The 15,825-nt window shown below is 41.2% G+C and overlaps 1 protein-coding gene across 1 annotated transcript; it reads right to left on the minus strand.

Moving 5' to 3' along the window:
- taok1a (TAO kinase 1a) lies at window positions 1–12,748 on the minus strand. The gene is made up of 20 exons (XM_049576117.1): window positions 12,260–12,748; window positions 9,416–9,665; window positions 9,203–9,274; window positions 8,998–9,099; window positions 8,865–8,910; window positions 8,626–8,722; window positions 8,412–8,525; window positions 8,226–8,317; window positions 7,910–8,003; window positions 7,392–7,473; window positions 7,137–7,304; window positions 6,811–7,011; window positions 6,519–6,647; window positions 5,972–6,208; window positions 5,749–5,877; window positions 5,438–5,641; window positions 4,792–5,031; window positions 4,383–4,595; window positions 4,029–4,211; window positions 1–3,419 (listed from the first exon to the last, which is right to left on the minus strand). The coding sequence occupies exons 2-20, from the start codon at window positions 9,545–9,547 to the stop codon at window positions 2,889–2,891; spliced, it is 3,066 nt and encodes a 1,021-aa protein (XP_049432074.1). The 5' UTR covers window positions 9,548–9,665; window positions 12,260–12,748; the 3' UTR covers window positions 1–2,888.
- Window positions 12,749–15,825: the final 3,077 nt, after the last annotated feature.

Below are 15,825 nucleotides of genomic sequence, written 5' to 3' on the forward strand. Positions count from 1 at the left end.
AAAAAAAAAAAAAAAAAAAAAAAAAAAAAAAATAGTAATTCAAATACAAAATAAAATCCAGGTTTGTGGAGAGATCTTGTGACCGACAATGATTGACAACAATTTCCAGACTCCCTCACATACAACATTGACATGAAAGTTGAACAAAAGTTGTGCATACAAACTTAAGGTTGGCATGTATGTGAGGTTCCATTGGCCCAACATTCAAACTCTTGGCCTTGGCTTTTGACTTAAGGTAAGATTCCGATAAATACATTCCCCTTTTCTCTACCAAATATCAATAAATCAGAAAAGAAATGATGAATATAACCTGCTGTGTTACAGTAGCTGGAACGAGTCATTCGGCATTTTAAAAAACTAAGAGTTTTGGGACCAAACCATGTGTAACTTGATATAATGCATACTTTCAAGGATAGGATATATACATGTGGAAAATTAACATCCCACCTATTTAAGAAAAAGACCCCAGCATTTTTGTGTCCTCAAATGTGATAGGAATATATCACAGTATGACATTCAGAGAGAGCCAGCATCTGAAACACGGTGGCTCCGAATCAGAGTGGAACGGGGACAAATGATCAAACGTGCGGCGAGGGAGAGCAAACTCTGCAGTGATAATGCTCAGAGACGACCGTTTGACTAAAGAAGTGGCATTTAAAAGGAAATGACGGCAAATACGTGTGTACGAAGCATTCTGTCTGTGTGCACAAAACCGAGAATATCCTCCATTGAGCTACGTCCAGATAATGAAAGGTTGGCTAATATCAGTGTGGTCTGTCAGTTAAATAAAGTTAGTTTTAGAAATTATTTCCTTAAAATGTGAGTTTAGTTTTTAAGTGTTTTTCTTTAATAAAATATACACATATGAACATTTAACTCCAGCTTTGTGATTCAAAAGGACCGAGCATCCTTAATATCTCTGGATCATTATCCTTAATGGCCTTTTCAACAAAATGTTTCAAACTCTGTGTGGAAATGTAACTTGAGAAGAGAGGCTGTTAAAAGGTTTAAGGGCACTGACTTCTCCAGTGATATTTCAACCACAAACCAGAGAGAAGGGAGCGAGCACAGACAGATATTATTAGAGGAACTGCTAGAGCTATTAAAGGAATACCTAAGTGCTTTTTGCCACATTTATTTTGGATTTGGCTGCTTTCACAGAGTGTGCATTGACTCGATGTATATGATACAATGTTATCATGCGAGCATGTGCTTGATTCAGTCACCCTTTCTTCGGGGTTCTGACGAGATGGTGTAACATTTATAACTTAGCACCTTTTTAATTTTTTAGTGTCACTAAACTGGGCCCCAACATTTCTTAACAGTGTTGTAGTTTCTTAGTGCCGAGCCTGCTGTCATGGTCATGACAATAACCTAAAGCTTTCTGCCTGCACATAATGGACTCTCTTCAGTTGTTTTACAGAAACTGAAAACATGTCTAAAAAGCCTGCAGCATCCTCACGCCCTGTAGTCAATCAAAACTCTGCATAAACACACAGAGGAGATAATAACAACAACAGCTACAGTTTCAAAACACTGTAAAAGATACAGAAGGAAGGGGGGGGATGCTTTCACTCACACTGCACGTCTCTGTCTTGTCTGTACTTGGGAAATTGCTCCTAAAATCACAGCACGAGTTAGCTCCTCAACTTAACTACATACGTACCGACGAAACACTCATCCACCAGGTGCTTTGCGAAAAAGAAGTCAAATATTAATTTTACACATATTCCGCTGTATAAAGTGCTTTGAAAAAGGCAGCAGTTTAAAAAGGCACTAATAAAAATCAACAGGTAAATACTAGGATTGTTTCTGAAGGCAAATGAGTCTCCTTTCCCCCTCGCAGCTCCTCCTGTAAATGTATACAATGTCATACTCTGTAACACGGGGGTTTCTAACCCCACCCCTAGAGTACCACCTCTCCAGATCTTATAGACCTAAAAATATAGTTACAGATAAACACAAGTCTATTCCTCACCATTTATAAGACTTAAACCCACTTTACTGCATACACAGTGAATATACTGATCTGAGAGAAGTGTGTGGAACCTCTGAAGCTAAAATCAAACTTAACATGCGCTGGCACTGATTATAAGCTGATGATGAGATTTAAAATATTAAACTATAAACATCTGAGACCAGTTTTCATAATCAAAGATTAAAAGGCACTGTAGTAGTGTTGTAGCATAAGCCTGAACGTTAGTCTATTTGGCTCTGAATTTGTAAAGTTTTGGCTGATGAGCAGGAAATCAGGAGAAGTAAAACAATTAAATAAAAAAGGAGGAGTGAAATTTATCACAATGACCATTACAGCAGGCTGGTATCACATCAGCAAAGCCTCTTTAGTTAGGTCCGCTGAGTTTTTAACCACCGTCAGAGTCGACCAGTGTATAACTGAATATGAATTAGGAGAGTGAAAGAAGGGTGTCCCCTCTTACTGTGATTGTTTGATACCACATTTCTAAGGACATAGCTAACACGTGTCAAAGGCTTTTTTAACAGTGTTTCATGTGCAAAATGAGAGCAATGGCTGTGAATAGCACAAAAACATATATCTTAAAAATTCCCCAGGAGAGAGCTGTAAATAAAAACAAATGGGAGTAATATGTGTTGACACTCAAATTGCTTATGTAACATAAATTTAAGGATCTGTATGTGTGCCGATAAACTGCCGTGAGGACGGTCTGCGTCTCTTCCAGCCCTTTTGACCTGAGCAACATTTATGTCATCGCACATCCACATCTGTACACGGGAGAGACGGGGGGTGGGGGTGGGGGGTGGGGGGTCGCAGAGAGGAAACAGAGCAGCAGAGCTCAGCCAATGCTCCGTTCTGCTGTTGAATTCTACATCTCCACGCTCAAATTCGGACTCCAGGGCTGACAGGGGATCTATGTGTAGGAAAGGTGGGACCCGTTAGATATCTGAGAGGTGACACTGGTACTCCTGCTCATGCTCTGCTCACTGCGCCCTCCTGGGGGTGTCCTTCCCATTGCTTGGGGGCTGTTTTGTACACCTCCGCTGCTGCGGGAGACCAGGGATCCTGCTGATGGGTGGCCCCACGGTGATGGAGCCCCTCCTCCCTGCCCCCAGCCTTGCTGCATAGGTGCCCCTCCCGGGCTGGAGTGATAGTGGTGATGGCTGCCGTGGTGGCTTGACCCTGTGCTCGAACCGCCACTGCCCCAGTGTGACCCTTGAGAGCCCCCAGGTGGGTGCTGCTGCTGATGGTGACTCCAACTTGCTGGAGCCCCCGGAAAGCTATTGTTGTGGGCATCTGGGGAGATGTTTGATAGCACCATGTTGCTGAAACCCAGGCGCATGCTCTCTGAGTCAAAAGCCTCGACCTCTCGGGCTTGACGTTCCAGCAGGCTGCGGATTCGCTCTAAGCGTTCATTTTGCAAGGACATCATCTCCTCCTCAATCTACAGCACAAAGTAAAAAAAAAAAAGAAAAAAAAAGAGAATTAGTAATTGACAATCTTTACAAATCTTAGTGCTTTATAGTTGGCAGATCCATTTAAATGCACTGCGCTATACTGGCATCCATCTACAGTGTATATGTAGCAAATAAAAACCATAATGTAAAAGGTTAAAAAAAAAAACATTTTCACACCCACTGTTAATCTGTCAACCCTGTTAAGGGAACACAAATGTGTAAATAATAGAACTAATGAATGCTAAGTTCCATTTAGCTGCCCTAGTTTCAGGGTTTTCACCTATCTTCCCTTAATAAACCTCTCCAGGAATGAGTTAAACGTTGTTCTGTTAATGCTGTTGCACCTGTTAGGGCTAAAAAAATATATCTATATCATTTGCACTGGTGCATACACACTCCGCTGACCGCACATAAATCCTGGCAAAGTTTTGCCCCCCTTTAACCAGAGCAAGTCTAATAAATTAGAGTAACTGACAACCTGTGTGAGTGCACTGGGCTTTTAGGATGGAAGTACTGCCAAATCTCAAATGTTGCCAATAATCATAAAGCCAGACTGATGTAAATCTCCACAAAAGAATGATTTATAGGAGGAGAACCTTCTGTTCCAGCAGGGCCCTTCGGAGTGAAACCCTCTGCTCCAGGTCCTTCCTCTCACGGTCGTGCTGGGCATCTGTCTGCATCTTGATCTTGCTCTGGTAGGCGTTGAGAAGCTCCAGCTCCTGCTGTAGTTGCATTCGTAGGCCTTGGCACTGAGCCTCCTGAGTCTCATCCAGACGGAGCTACAGGAACAGAGAGAAGATCAGGATCCAGCAAGTAAAAAAAAAAGACATAAACAACCATAACTGATTTGGACACATCCTTTAAATGTGGTAAAATGTAAATTGGGTGGCACCTTTATGGTTTTATTTCTCAACTTAAGGATTCTGCATTCCTGGAATTCCCAGACTCACCGCCTGTGTGGAAAGCATCTCATTGATGGAGTGGTCATACTGCTCTGCCAAGATGGCAAGTTTGCGGTGCTGCTCCTGCTTCAGCCGTTTAAGGACAGCCTTGTGCTCTGACTTTGGTGTGGTCTCCAACAGATGGTTCCTCAGTGCTTTGTACTGCCTTGTCTGGATCTTACATGTGTCCTGGAACTGCTTCTTGATCTGTAGCTCTTTGGACTATGTTACAGGGAAAATTATAATTAGAAAATAATGTATTTCACACTCACATCTCGGCTTATTCAAAAAGAAAAACACGTCCACCTGACAAATGGCCGATCATACAAGTGCCAAGAGCATCCATTCATTATCAGTAAAATAAGAAGTATCTGCTGAATATTCAACGGACACGCACGCTCACAGGCCGAATTCTCACCTTGAGGCTCTTGGGCTGCTGGCGAACTTCCATAACGTGTTTGCGTCGAAGTTCCCTCTCCCTCCTCTTGTTGTACTCCTGCTGATTGGTGAGCTCCGTCTGGTGCTGCAGGCGGATGAGCTCAGCCCTCGTCTTTTGGATGGTGTTGAGCTGGCGGAACTCCAGTTCTTGCATGGACTCATGGTGCCGGAGAAGCATGGCATGTTCCAAGTCCTTCTGGGTCTGACGCTTGTTTAGCTCCTAATTACGTGCACATGGAGGGACAAACGACAAAAGAGATGAGACTGTCACGAATCAAAGATAACTCAATTTCAGGTTGTTAATCGATTAATTAAAGGTCAAGTGTGTAGGTTTTAGGTGGAAATATTGGCAGAAATGGCTTATAATATTTGGAACTATGTTTTCATTAGTGTATAATGACCTGAAACTAGGAATTGTGATGTTGTTACCTTAAAAAAAAAACTAAACACTGGCTCCAGATATAGCCATTTGCATTTTTGTGTCGGCCACAGTATTTCTCATACATGCTGGGCCAAATAGGAGAAGTTTCACATCTGCAACTTCATCCCTAAATCCTACACACTGGACCTTTAATATCTGTAACATTTGAGACTCAGCAGTACAAAGTAGGAGACAGAGCACTGACCTCACGCACTAAGTCCTGTTCAATATTGTGGCGAGCAATCAAGATCCTCCGTTTGAACCTGCGGCACTCCAGCTCCAGATACTGCCTCTGTCTGCGCTGTAAGTTGGCCTCTTCCTCTGCTTGGAAGTGTTGGAAGTTCTCCTTCTGCTTGGACAACCACTCCTGCTTTTCTTTCTTGGGTGTTGACTGGTTTTCATTCAACTCCTAAACAGAAGAAAGATTGCAGATCATTAGTAGAACAGACTTTATAGCACTGACAGACAGCTATTTGCTGATAAACGTATGGAGCAGGAATGCCTGGATCCCCCTACCTCTTTGAGTTGTTCCTTCCGAAGTTTGTATTCCCGTTTCTGGGACTCCAGGAAGCTACTGAGCTCCTTCTTCTGCTGACTCTGAATATGATGCTGGAACTTCTTTTCGTCATTGGTAAAGGTTTTTGCCTGATAGAGAGATGCACATCATAATCAGTTTACATAAAATGATAGACAGTGCTTTGTAAATCTTCAGTCAACACTTAATGAGTTGAAAGCGTACATCTTTCTCCATGGACCCCTGGTGCTTCTTGATCAATTTCTCCATCTCCTGGGCAAAGCTGTTCCTCTGGTTCTCCAGCTCCTTGTCCAGGCGAAGTCTGTGCTCATCCATCTCAGCCTTCAGCTTGTTTTCCAGAGCCATCAGCTGCTTCTGGTGCTGTCGCCTCATGCGTTTGTAGCCTAATATTTGCTCTCTTAACTCCGAATCCTGCTCGTGCTCCTTAATCTGGCGAGTGAGCTGGCAAAAACAAGGCAGAGATTCTCTTAATACTGTTGTGGGAGAAAGAACATGTTTTTCACATACTACGTGTACGTGCGCTAACAACACTGTGGGGAAAAAATGGACAACTATTTTTTAAAGTGCATAAATACTCAAAATGACTACTTTCTGACCTTAAAGCAAAAGCATTCAATGATCAAAAAGAACATATGTCAAGAGATTTTTGCCTTTGAACAACACACAGATGTGGGAAATTTCTAGCAGCTATACAGAGAGTCATTTATCCATTTTCTTATTTGATCTGCAAGTATAATGACTGTATTATTACCACTGAGGCTGTGCGTATAGTAGCAAAGTGTTCGCGGTTCCGTTTTGGCCGTGGAGTGTGTGCAGGCGGAGACTGTGGCTCAGTTGGTCGGGTGTTAGGCTCTGTCTCTTTATTATATGTCTCTTCCTCCTGGAGGGAAGGCAAAAAATACACAGAACATGTGAACAGCAGAACAAAATACTGCAGAGATGAAACTTACTTCTCATGTTCATGTTACTATAATTAATTTTAAATAGAGTACAAAATATAACAGGACAAAGCTGCAGGTCAGACTGGAACCTGAACATCTTACTGGTTTGAGGTGTATCACAGAGCTATTGGACATGACTGTGTGGTCTCCCTCCATGTCCACCTCGCTTTTGTCATCGCCTGCATCTGTTAGACTGTTGACGGAGCTGCTCTGGGAACTGGCACTGATTGACATACTGGGTATGGATTGGTTGCTCCCCACGCTATTCACTGTACCCGTCCTACCCACACTGTGTTCTGGCTCCTAAAAGTAACACACACACAGCAGATAGTAACACAGTTATAACACAGCTCTCGTATAACATAGGATGACACAATACTATAAAATACAACACAGCTGAGCTAGAGACGACAGAGAACATGACAGACCTCCTCTTCATCTTGTGCCTCTGTTGTGGGGCCGTTGTGGGCTTCCTGAAACAAGATCTTCTTCATCTTGCGATACTGCAGATTGTCAAGCTCCCGCACTGCATCCTTAGTCCGACTTATCAGGTCTATAAGAACTGACTCCGGTCGCTCACGTTGGACAAATGCATGCTGGGGGATGAACACATGAAAAGAGGTCTTGTATTAAAAGCCCGATTTCTAAAACATAATCTGTCGTAGCCATTTTTTGATTCTTACCTTTAAGAGCTCCTCAGAGTTTGGCCTGTCCTGGGGAATTTTCTGAAGGCAAGAATCTACAAAGTTTCGGAAATAGTCCGTCCTAAAGTTGAGAAATGAAACGTAGAAAAAGGAGGTAATTTTAGTTATTTTATGGACTCAAGAAATAATACACAAAATTAAATATCACAATTGTTTTTAATAAATGCCTCGATATCGATATTGCGACAAAATTTAAGGGTCAATAATCGGTGGTTTCACAAAATATTTATACAGTGAGATTTTTGATATATCATCATCAGCAATATGGATATAATGACTACAGGGAAAAGAATAGAACAACTACAACAATCTGGTAAATTCAGAAAATAACATCACTTTACTGTTACGAAGCCTTTCAAACCATGACAAGACAGTCCTAACAATGTCACAATATCCAAAATCTAAGACAGTATCTTGTCTCATATCATGATATCAAAATAATACCATTACATTGCCCAGCCCCAAACCAGCTCTTGGAAATTTAATGCTTAACTCACCATTCACTGGACTGCAGCGTGGGGCTCTCATTCTGTGCTATATGGTATAAGGCACTCATTGCATTCATGTTGAACAGTGGAGGCTTCCTCTCAGCTGCAGCCCAAGTAGCGGGTCACATCAAGGAGTCAGAAAAAAAAAAAATTAAATTATGAGCGGAAGAAAGAGCAACATTACTCAGTTATTAACAGTGAGCAAAACGAATTCTGGCAATGACATGTTTACAAAAGTGTAAAATGAGATAGATGTGGATGCAAGCCATACAACAACAAATGAAATCTTAGATGTGTATCTTGCCATATGCTACAGTGATTGTACCTAATTCAATGCAGGTTATTCCCAAAGACCAAATGTCCACCTTTCCATCATACTGGCCCTCATCCATGGCTAAAATGACTTCTGGGGCCATCCTAAATAAAAAGCAGTCAGCAAAATAAATATACGTAAATGGCAATTTAACGACAAATCTGCAATAACAGATAACATGCATGTTTTGTTACGTACCAATATGGAGTCCCAACAAAGGAGTTGGCGGGACAGGCGATGGAGGCGGAACCAAAATCTGCTAGTTTTACCTGCCCTGGCTCTGTCAGCAAGACGTTTCCTGCCTTGATATCTCTGTCAAAACACATAAGAGCAAATGATTACAGCTCCGCGCAGAAGACAAAACGCCAGAGGGCATCAGCCCAGTATGCTCCCAAACACTTGAAACACTCACCGGTGAATCATGTTGTGGGAGTGAAGGTAAGCCAACCCCTGAAGAGCACCATGGGTAATTGCAGCTATTTCCACTTCTTGCAGAGGTTTCTTGTGAACTGGAAGGGATACATTCACCAACAGCAATGTGAATCAAGAGAGAAGTGATGAGGATAAACTTGAAAGGGGGGAGACTATCTTCTCTGCTTGTAGCCATGCAGCCTTGTGCAATGATCAGGAGTGCAAAGGTTTTCAACTCACCTTCTAACAAATCTGAAGCAGAGCCCAGACAGTACTCCATTACCAGCTGTAATGAAACAGAGTATGTTGTCCGGCTTTGTTTGTCTTTATCAATCAGTGATTAATACATTTTAGGTATCATGCTCAATCTTACCCAAGCAGTGTGCTCTCGCAGGTAACATCCTTTGTACTCTATGCTGTTTGGATGTTGTATCCTCTGCAGGAATTTCACCTCCTTGATGATGTCTTGCCATTTCTGTTAAAATCACACAAATTAGACGTCAGTAACAGCTAACAAAACAAAAATTGCAGTAACGACTGCCTGTTAACTTGATATAGGTGAGTGAAAGCTATCATACCTCAGTGGACTGCTTTCCACTGTAAGACATCTTCTTGATGGCCACCACCTCATTTGTCCGCACATCCTGTGCCTGAATGACAAGTACATAACACATTGGTTTGACTGTGTCCTCCTGAGATATTCTGAAATGTTATAAGGATCTAAAGAGCTTTATGGTTAAAAGAACAGTTGCTCAGGCCTGGCCCATAACCTTATATTGTAAAACACTTACAAAATATACAGCACCAAAGCTGCCATGTCCGATCTCACGAAGATCTGAGTAGAGCTTCTCTGGGTCTTCCTTGAAGAAGAGCTCAGCAATTTCGGGGTCCTTCAGGCTCCCCGCCCGACTGCTGGTGGGCATACTGGGGAGATGGGGGGCAATGCCGCTGCCGCCAGGAACTATCTGGGTCTGCGACAGCGACTTGAAAGCCCCCACCGATGGCTCATCTGCAGGACAGTGGTCTCATATGTGTTCAGAACTAAGAGAACAAGGAAAGACAAGAATTAGTAGACTGGAAAAAAAACACAACAGTAGCACAGTAGTACAAGTTGATGTGGATGTTTTGAGGAAATATAAACAATTCTCTACATTACTATTAAGTTCCTTCACACTGGTGATATTATGCTATATTCACACAGCTCTCTCGTTGTACATATGTGTGTAGCAGAGCATATTAACCAGAGCGAGGAAGGCTAGGCAAAACATGAACTGAACCATGATGTCAGGTGCAAATGTGGAGAATGGCCAGTTGGAAATCCTGAGGTAGCAAGAGATAAGTCTCCTGTTTCCATAGTAACAGAAACCATGGTAAGGAAATCAGTGGGCTGTGTCCTGACAAACTCCCCTCACACCTTCACTGATGGGCATGCAGACGGACAGATGTGAGGAGGACACAAAGAACCGTCTCGCAGCTGTCAATTTCTAGCTCGAACAAAGAAACCAAACTAACAACACGCTGCTTCACTGCAAGACAGATGCCTGAACTGAAACAAAGCATTCCAGTGATAGGACTACTTGTTAAACCTGTAAGTACTCGGTAAACACACGTTCTCAAACATACCAAACATTATCCACATAACCTTCCCACAATTGATTAAAGGATCAGTACACCAAAAATCACAAAACACCTACTCCCAATTATTTATAGTTGTTTTTTTAGCCATGTGTTTGGTTCCGGTTTAATTTGTCATAGTTTTGAGATATCCACAGCTGTAACATGACAATACAACCAGATAAATAATTTGTTTGTGGTGCCTGCTCTGTTAAAAAACTGAAAAAGTAGTGTGCCTTCCCAAAAACATAACATCCTGGGTATGTAGGATACCCATCAACCTTACTGGACAGGGTAAGGCTGTAAACACATTTTCGTCTGACAGTGAAAATACTGAAAATATCCACAGTACAGTGTGTGAACTGGCCTTAGGCTACCTCAAAGGCTCTTTTAACGCTTTACTATTAAAGAAACTGACAGAATATAGCCCAGGTCGACAACTCCACTGCCAGACCTAAACTTTTAACGATTTTCAGCCTATTACATTGTTTGTTACACAGCTACACTGCTGTAATACAGATGTAGACTGTAAAAGATCACTGAGGAAAGTTTACTGAGTCCATGCGGCTCAGATGATCAGCTGCAAACAGATGCAGAGCTGACGCTAGAGTCACAAGACTTCTTTCCAAGCCTGGGAGAAACAGCCCCCAGTTCAAGCAGACATCTTTTGTCTCACAACAACACTGAACAACTCACTATTCCACACAGATGCAGCCACGGCCCTGAAATAAAGCCTCATTACCATGTGAGACTGTGCCTCTTTATTGCCATTGTTCTTTACTACATTGTTGCTCATGAATGAGCTTTGTTGTCATATCTCATGATGGCATTTTCAACAGGGGACATGTGAGCACAAAAGTGAGTGATGATAACTGATACCTCCATAAAACATCCTTGCGTTCTAACTAGCGCACACATATGCACAAGAATGCAGCAGGACAGGACAACAAAGCTGGAGGGCTGGAATTCCCAATGTATGCCCTCACTGCACTGCATTTCCTGTTCGCACAGCTATAGGGAGGTAGGAGGAGGCCCTGGTGAGCATTTTGAGTAGTGATTATCTTTCTTGACTTAACAGCAATGACATGCCTATAGGCAAGTATTGCAATTTTAGTCTAGACACAGAGAAAGGAAGTTTATAAAGCTTTCATGCAATGCAGTTCATTTATCTTTACGAAATGCCTTCACTTTTAGAGGCAAGTACGCAGTTTACACTTATCAGTAATGGTGGTCAGTTAAGTCATTTCCTTTTGGCAGCCCAATCCATTGCACAAAAACACAGTCACACAGTGTCAACCACCAGTGTTTCTTTTATCTGTACCACCCATGTCAAGGGAACAAAAACCAAAGACGTATGATTGTGTACAGGCCTATATTACAGTACATTTATAGAGTAAGACAGCAAATGGGCCTAATAAGAGTTAATCTGTGTGGGAGGTTGACACTTGTACAGTAGCTTTAATGCTCTAAAAAATAAACCACCATCAAATGACCAATGTTTGCCCAACACTGTCGTGTCTGGGGTAAAGGAGCAGCCCAGTCTTGCCTGCTGCGTTATATCCTATGTTACCTGTGGCTAGGTAATGCCTCACTGGAGTTGCAACACAAGTGGAATTAGAGAAAGCACTTAAGAGGGATTTTCTGAAAGTTGTCAATCTCCAACAGCTGTTTCTACTGTCAAACAAGTAAATCAAACCGACTGAGTCCGAAATGTAAAAACCCAACAACACTATCATGTGTGCGCAAACAAATCAGAGGTTTCAGGAGCTCCCAAACTAGCCAACGTTGGCTGTAATGTTAGCTACACACCAAACTTAACGTTAGCTAGGCTAAGTTACGTGTCATATGACTTAACAATACAAGCAACATACGTGACGTATTTACAACAGGACTAGCGGATAAACTACGCGACTGATATAAAATTAAACTAACTTTAAGAGTCACTAACCAGAAATTGCTAAATTAGCAAGCTAACCTGTGTGATGTTTGCTAAGTTAGCTTAGCCAGTTAGCTGAACTCACCGTCTCCTGACAGGCCAGGTTTCAGCACTGTCGAGAGTGTCGTGTAATTCAAAACAGTTTGGGATTATAAAAGTCTTCTTCCTGTTTCATCCCCGGCGCGGTGACTTCCTCCGCTGAATCCTGGTGATTCTTGACGCTGTCAGTCGGTTAAAACACGCAGATTTGTGAATTACTGTAGGTTAAAATCCCCACCCTCGAAGTAACTGGGGTGCCAGAATAGTCGAATCCCACTCCCAGGCAGGTCCAAAGATGGCTGCCGAGCGCTCCACCGCCGCCTCCCTTCGCGAAAATACGGTGGCGAGAATGTGAGGGAAGTTCAAACACTTCCAAAACACGCAGAAACAAGTCGCGACGGTATCCGCGATGTCGTTACAAGAACTGGATATTTTAACCTAGCACACTGGCATGTTAACTAATCATTTAGCTGTGTAGTTAAGCTGTGGCTGTGCCCGACTGTCCGTCTTCCTTCGACATACTGCAAACAGCAGTTCCGCCCTGCCTGTTGGAGTTGCAGTAAACTCTGTCTGACCCAAAAACATCCAGAGGCGGAGACACCATTAAAAAACATCCAATCTATCATACATATTGCAGTAAATACATACTCCACTCCTACAAAACCTTTTATTCATTAATGGCATTGTATTTTTCCACATTTATTTCTGATTTAAATGACTCCACTATGGAGATACAAAATATATTAGGCTATGTTTCAGTAAAACATGCTCATATCTGAAGAGTAGAATTAATTCTAATTGTCAGGTTATACTTTATCATATTGTATAGTATTCATAGTTAGAGACCTTGTGAGTCTGTTGAAGGTTACATAAGAGTAAAGTTCATAGCCAGTCCAATTTTTTCCCCATCTGGCTTTCTTGAGAGCATGGACATGATAAGTAGCATATTTCATGATATTCTGCCAATTGAATTATTTCATATTATCGTCACTGTATTGGCTATTTATTTCCTATGTACAAGTGGACATTTTTGGCTGGATGGTGGCACGAGAGAAAAGGTCAAGGGGTCATGAAAAACATGGCCTAACAGGCTGTTTCATTCTCATTCAATAGCAAATTGTCTTTAAGCAATGTCTGTACATTTTGGTTTATAAATATATTTTTTAATTTTCTTTCTTTTTTTTTTTTTTTACCTTGTATTGGCAAAAAAGAGGGACAGGCAATTTAGCAATTGGGACTAAGCATAGAATATATAGCCTATGCCAAATTTCAAAACACACCAAATTAGTAGGCCTACTGATCAATAATTAGCAGCATCTTAGGCCCAGAAACATATGAAAAAGCATTGACTGAAACTCCATGATAATTTGGGGACTTCATGACTTCATTCCATTTTCTTAAACAGGTTTTCTAAAACACATAATTTTTCAAGCACTGTAATGCAGTGTTGGGGAGTTAAATGATTTAGATGATTTAAATTTTTTTTTTGTTTTGTTTTTTGTTTTTTTTACATTTTTGTGTAGCTAACTACTCAAACTACAAACAACTTTGTGGCAATTACAAAGTTCTACTCAAGTTGGCTCTTAAAGGGCTTTTGGATTTGCGTAGATGTGAGTGGAGGAGGCTGTAATGCTTCCTCTTCAGAGGGTGCCACAACTGTTTTGCACAACTTGGAGCTTCTTCATGAGAAGAGGAGATCCTTGAAGTGACAGTAGCGGGCTAAAATTGCCCAATTTGAGCCCATAATAGCCCTTACTGAACTGAAACAGAGAGCAGATAAGGTTGGCTATATAAGGCATGGAGGACATGTAGGGGGAAAAAATAGCAAAAAGAAAAAAAAAAAAAAAATAAGAAGCAAAGATCCAATAAAAGTACTCTCACAAATACTTTTGTGAGATCTTAGAAGTTCTGCATACATTCCTTGCACCTTCCTATTAATAGTCAGTGTTGGGGAGTAGCCTAACTAGTTACAAATATGACATGAAAAATTAAAAAAAAAAAAAAAGTAATTAAGTTACTGTTACTGATCAAAATGTTGCTTTTATGTAGAATATAACCGTATATACTCTTTATTATACTGACAAACTTTTAGACTAAGTTTGTCAATAATGCAGCAATTAGTAATTACCATTACATATTACATTTTAACAGGGTAACTAGTAATCTGTAATCTATTACATTTCAAAAGTAATCCTCCAATACTGTGTTTAGTGGGGTATTTTATTTTATTTTTATTTATTTTATTGTGACTTGTGTAACAAGTGGGCACTTTGGTATAGGCTCCTTTTGTATAGCATATACATTGTCTTTTGCTGTAGTTTAACTTCTTCCAGTGTGAGCATGAGCTTGCAAAGCCATGCTTTCAAATTAGCTTCCTCAACACTGCTGTCATGTATGTTGTATGCTCTAACTGTGCTTGTGAAAGTATATGCTATTTTAAGCTTTTGTGATTGAACCAATATTGGAAAAAAAGGAGCAAATATTCACTGGCAGTTAAGATACCAGTTTATTCACACTATCTCAGCATATGGCCCATAACAACACGATTTGAAACACACACACACATTCAGAGGATGATACTTTCATGGTCCACACCAAGGAGTTAACCTCTACAAATGCATGTATTCTACTTTTAGCTACTAAGCAGCTTCTGTGGGGATCCTCAGCAGCAGGCTTGTTGTTGAAAGGTCAGAGTGCGTGTCAAGGACGTCTACTGTGCTTTTCCTGAAGATTTAAACCAGATTCGTCACCAACATCCCAAACTCCATAAGCATAGCTGATCATCTTAAGACAGGGATATATTAAAATTATTACTGAATTGTTTTTAATTTCTATAAAGTTTATGATAATTGAAAACATAAATCCTGGCTTCCTCAAAACTGGATTTCCGAGTGTGACTGTGTGCACAGATGGTACTTACATCATACTTATGGAGTCCTTCATCAGCAAACTAGGAGTATGCATTTTTTCCTCTTCAGGCAGTGCATGATAGTCAGCTTTTGTTTACTAATTTATTCTCTGAATTTGGTGTGCATGATGTAACAGTGTAAAGAAGAAACCCCTGCAGCCTCTTCCTCTATTTCACCCCCCCCCCCCCCCCCCCCTTTAACTGTCACTATCTGCATGGTAACTCAGCTTGTACAATAACCTGCCTGTTCCAAAGCCAACAAATGGCAAAGTTCTACTAAAGTTGGCTCTTAAAGGGCTTTCGGATTTGCTTAGATGTGAGTGGAGGAGGGTGAAATACTTTGACATGCTTCCTCACATGTGTGTTGCACAACTTGGAGCTTCTATATGAGAAGAGTAGATCCTCGAGGTGACGGTAGGCTTAAGTGCCCATTTTGAGCTCATAATAGCCCTGATCAACTGAAACAGAAAGCAAATAGGGTTGGCCATATAAGGCATATACTGCAAACCACTGAGTTGACACTTTATCCTACAAATCTGTACACTGTAACATGCAGCCAATCTAATTTTAATGTTAAATAAAGTTATCTCATAACAATAATTATGATGTTGATGGTGACGTTTAAATAAACTGCATGTAAAAGAAGATTTTTTTGTGTGTCATAGGACACATTACTAATCTACCAGCAATGTAATTACATCGTC

The sequence above is a fragment of the Epinephelus fuscoguttatus genome, linkage group LG5 (genome assembly GCF_011397635.1).
Source record: "Epinephelus fuscoguttatus linkage group LG5, E.fuscoguttatus.final_Chr_v1".
Taxonomy (NCBI): domain Eukaryota; kingdom Metazoa; phylum Chordata; class Actinopteri; order Perciformes; family Serranidae; genus Epinephelus; species Epinephelus fuscoguttatus.

What these genes read in the sequence shown, in the direction of transcription:
- taok1a (XM_049576117.1), bottom strand. Translation starts at nt 9,547, where the DNA reads ATGCCCACCAGCAGTCGGGCGGGGAGCCTGAAGGACCCCGAAATTGCT. An exon ending in TTTGTTGGGACTCCATATTG is followed by an intron (nt 8,318 to 8,411) that starts GTACGTAACAAA and finishes CTTTTTATTTAG; the next exon opens with GATGGCCCCAGAAGTCATTT. An exon ending in GGGCCCTGCTGGAACAGAAG is followed by an intron (nt 3,420 to 4,028) that starts GTTCTCCTCCTA and finishes TTTGTGCTGTAG; the next exon opens with ATTGAGGAGGAGATGATGTC.